General features: G+C 37.9%; 1 protein-coding gene across 1 annotated transcript; it reads left to right on the top strand.

Moving 5' to 3' along the window:
• The first annotated feature begins 432 nt into the window (after nucleotides 1–432).
• On the top strand, nucleotides 433–3,454 carry fibinb (fin bud initiation factor b). Its single transcript, XM_014978929.2, has one exon. The coding sequence runs from the start codon at nucleotides 830–832 to the stop codon at nucleotides 1,451–1,453; it is 624 nt and encodes a 207-aa protein (XP_014834415.1). The 5' UTR covers nucleotides 433–829; the 3' UTR covers nucleotides 1,454–3,454.
• The last annotated feature ends 1,332 nt before the right edge of the window (nucleotides 3,455–4,786 follow it).

Genomic DNA, 4,786 nt, shown 5'->3' with positions numbered 1-4,786 from the left:
AATGTTATCCAATGTGCTGTTATTTAGCAATATAAATTAATGCTTTAATTTATACCGACAATACTGTTACTATTGGGATTTATTTTTAATTTTTAATGTAATAAGATTTACCACACTGCAAATATTTCAGTCAAATGTCATTTGCTATTAAAAAAGTATAACATTTTTAAATGTGTGCGCCTGGACTGTAATTACAGGTCTGGTTTACAAAAGGGCATTTCAGGTTTATATGTGGTCACTTGTGTATTTCTCAGGAGTGTAATAATCTTGAACCATATACGCCAATTTGCAACTGATGTGCGAATTAACACAAACTTGGTCTGGGTTCTGGTTTGAGCGAGGCTTTTTTTTACGGGCCGGCCCCGGTGGCAGTCTGGACCAGACTGAAAGCAGCCTTTTGGAAATGACGGAGGGGCTGTAATTTGAGAGTAGCACAGAGGTATTATTAGTCAAAAACTGAAGCGCGGCACTTGAGACGTCCAGATGTTGCGTTTGAGGCACCAGGCAGAGTCGGGACTACAGCCACGCCGAGGGAAACTTTTTTACTCACCGCTCTCCTGCTCGCCAACGGTGATGCAAGCTGTCCAGCTGGGTTAAAGAACGAAAAAGAGAAGCCGTGAAACAATTTCACGCCACTTTTTTGGTTTGTTTGGAGAGGCGGACGTTGAAACTACGGCCAAGCTTCAAGTAACTGCGCAGTTTGGAACCTGTTTGCAGTGTTTGCGCTGAAATGAAATAGCCTTTAAAAGTGCATTTTAGCAAGTATTTAAACCCTGTTTTTTTTTGTTTGTTTGTTTGTTTGTTTTGCACCCTGCAGCAAGTTTGCATCATGGCTTTTGTTCACTTGCTATTAAGTGCCTGGATGTTGTTACAGCCAGCGTGCGGAGCTTTTTACCGGGGACCATTACATCCGGAGATGTCTAATGGCACTTTTCATCATTATTTTGTCCCGGATGGCGAATATGAGGACAACGACGACCCAGAGCAGTGTCAAATGCTTTTTAAGATGACCGACGAGCGAAAGTGCAGTCTGGACGAGGACCAGGACTCTGTCATAAGGGACGACTTCACCCTCATCAAGCGGCAGATCGAGGACTCGGCGCGGGTGCTGGAGGGGATCGGGAAGAGCATCTCCTACGACCTGGACGGAGAGGACAGCTACGGGATGTATCTGCGCAGGGAGACGGCCCAGATCGGCGAGGCGTTCACAAACTCGGAGAAATCTCTGCTGGAGCTGGAGGTGAAGTTCAAGCAGAGCCAGGAGAGCGAGCTGAAGGAGGAGCACCGGCTCAGTGACGATTTCCTCACCATGATCGTGCACACACGGGACGCCCTGAAGGAGACCCTGGACATCTCCCTGGGCCTGAAGGACAAACACGAGTTGCTGTCTCTGATCATCCGCAGCCACGGAACGAGACTGAGCAGACTGAAGAACGAGTACCTCAAATTCTAATAGGAAAATAATCCCTTCAAACTTCCCATTACATCACTTTAAATATTGCTTTTATTGTGGAGTGCGACCAGGGCCGGATTAAGGAAAATGCGGGGCCCGGGGCTAAATCTCACATAATTCATGTGTTTCATGCATTCAAATTTCAATATATTGATCCAAATATTTTTTTCTGACAGTGTCCTTCCATTTTTCATTTCTAAACAAAATACATACCTGGCATCAGTTATATAATTTATAGAATTATATAATACAAGTCAAAACAGTGTTATAATGTGTTATAATAAACATTAGAGCGTCTTTTTGCTGAAAGACCAGAGGAGGGCTCTAAAGAGCAATCAGTGTCTGTATGTCAACTCTTTAAATTTGTAGAACACATGTAAAAAAATTGTTATTGTGTAAATTTGCTGCAATTATTTAGGTATTGCAAATTTATTGTTTTTTTTTATTTCCTTAAAAATAAATATATTTACAGTAGATAATAAGTGACCAGTGTAGCTTGAAAGGATTGACAGTTATAGTTTTCACAGTGAGTACAAATAAATTTGTAGAAAGTATTAATTTCAAAGTTCCCAAATTGGACAACTATTTTTAAATTTGTGTGAAATGAGTATACATTCAATGCAAAATGGGTCCTGGGTAATGGTAATAAAAATGGGTAAATATTAAAAATAGTGATAAACTGAATTAGTATGTGTAATTATGTACCTGAAAGAAAAGTAATTAGTAACTTTGCTGATGATAATAGAGTCTTTGAGATGAAAAAAACAATCTGGGCATACAGCTTTTAAACTATCTCTTCGTAAGAGTAATTGAAAATTGAAAAATATATATTTTTTACTTTACTAAACTGGATTGTAACCACAATGAACAATGAATTATTCACATTTTTATAAGCCGTCAAGTGCCATCATGTTTTGTTTTGCTTTTTTCCCCCCAGTATTTGTAAATGACATATTGGGGATACAATTTCTTTTTCTGCCACATGGAAAAATCTTAATGGATCAAACTACCGGATATCCTGGCAAGACAGCCTAAGTACCTAGCAGATCGTAAATAATAGTTATCTGACTAAACAAACAAGATACATCCTCATATTTCACAACATTTAATTTTAATTATCTAAATTGAAACTAGCTAATGGTTTGCACACACACAAAAAATGTAAACACTAAATGAGACACGGGTAGCTGTATTTCCCTTGTATATTCCCTAGATGTCAAATATTGTCATGCTGGCTTGATGGATGGGTGGATGGATGGATGGATGGATGAATGAATGGATGAATGGAATTAGAGCTAGAGGCTTTGACTTTCAAAACATGAGATTTAAGTAAGTTTTTAATATGTTTTGCAGATTTATATAGGACTAGAATTAAAATCTAATCACATTGCCCAGTTTATAGTGTCTGTATGTCCTGAATGCCTTGTGCCTGCTTTGGTTTTGCTTTTGAATAATCTATATTTAGCAGTGAAATAGCTGACCATAGTCAGGGTGAAAGATCCTATAAAAATGAAAATGAAACAATATTTGTGACTCTTTGACCCTCTTGAAGAATGTTTTTCTGAGAAAATCAAAGAATGTTTACATGTGCATCGAAGCATCAGTTGTAATTTTCTCTGGCTTTGTTTTATTGGCTTGCAAATGTTGCACAATTTTTACTGTCTGAGTGCTAAAGGTTGTGACTTCTGTTTTAAAGTGGGTGCCCCTTGCTGTGCTGATTTGTACAAGGAGTGTAGTCTTGTAAAATATGCATGTTATTATTAAAAGTAAATACTGTGAGTACCTTTATAACAGAATACCTTAATCTGTACTAGTGTTTATGTATTTCTTTTTCAACTCAAGGAACACACATATCTGTGTTTATGTTTTTGGTGTAATACTTTGACAGACAAGACTGCAGGCAGCACTCATGTACTTTTGAGTTTAAGGAATAATCTGTATGACAGCATACTTAATCGACTGTATTGTGACTTTTGAAATAAAGTAATTAAGTACAACGGGCTGCTGAGTTGCAACATGAATCAAAGCATTTTTCTCAGCATTCTTAATTTTAATCCATTAGTTTGTAATGTCACTACATAATGATACGCAAGATTTTCATTAAGCCTTACCAGTGAGGTCCTGTGGCACATGGGGGACCCTGTGATGTAGCTGTGGCACACATATAATTTATAGTATACAAAATATTGCCACATGGTTGAAAATGACAGAGTTCCTAGCATGTTTGCTTAACAAGACTTTGAGGTCTGCTAAGAATTATATTCTCAGGCCCTAGCCTAATTACACGTGCTTTGAAGAGAGAAGCTGCTTACTGGTATTTATGGGGAACGAAGTTGTAAGGGGTGCGTGTTTTAGGCGCTGCGGTCGGCCTCACAAACAGCCTGTTTGTTGTCATCCAGCGAGCTGCAATCTACTATTTGTTTATTTTAGCCATGGTTCAGTCTTTGAAGGTCACAGATAATGTTGCATAAACGCTCTGACACTTTGAGGCAAAGGAATTGAAATGTCATAACTACATAATGTTAAATACCAGGGGTTGTAAATTATGTAACAGTTCAGTTTCGCTCACAAAGACTTTGTGCCAACCGATTACACAAAGGCGTGTAACATACAGCTGAGGAACCTTTAACCTGATTTGTATGTCTCTGCAGCAAGGGGAAGACACCAGTTTTCTTATTAAAATTTAAATAAACAATGGGTGCCATGTAGTGGAAAAGTCTTATATCTAGCAGGCATCTTTAAGAAATGCCACAAAACAATTAGCCTTATTCCAAAGTGAAGATGTTGCTTAAATTTATATTCAATATTGATAATACTATGTAATTTAGCATTTATCATGGGAGGGCAGAATTTGCTTTGCTCAGATCAATAATTTAGTAAAGGTTTTGTGTTAAATTAAATTTACAGGAAGTAGCTAAAAATTGTTAATGTAGGTGTATTCTTCCATGGTCTCACTAAATTTATTCCAAATAATATTTTGCTGCTATTTTACAGATAAAGCTTATTTAATTTTGCAGGAGCTTAAGGCAGTAAATTTTTGTTATGTCAATGCACTTGGCAGATATTACACTTCAACCCAATGACTCCACGTCCGTTATTCAACACACCTACCTGCTGCAAGGTGAGTGAGTTGCAACCATTACTCAGCCTTTGAAAATGATCTCTGCTCCATAATTATTCTAGCAGCTATCTGTTACCCTGGGTTAATTATTGCAAAAGGATGCTTTTAAAGCTCGGATGTGAGCGTAATCGTGCTCCTGCAGTTCCTGGAACAGATCATCTCTGCACCTTCAGAAAAACAAGGAAAAAATAAGAGACAAGAGGTAAGACTGA

Source organism: Poecilia mexicana, unplaced genomic scaffold (assembly GCF_051168715.1).
Source record: "Poecilia mexicana isolate PSO_F unplaced genomic scaffold, ASM5116871v1 scaffold_3, whole genome shotgun sequence".
NCBI lineage: Eukaryota > Metazoa > Chordata > Actinopteri > Cyprinodontiformes > Poeciliidae > Poecilia > Poecilia mexicana.
The sequence above is the reverse complement of the archived record's forward strand: the minus strand, read 5'-3'. Positions and strand labels throughout refer to the sequence as shown.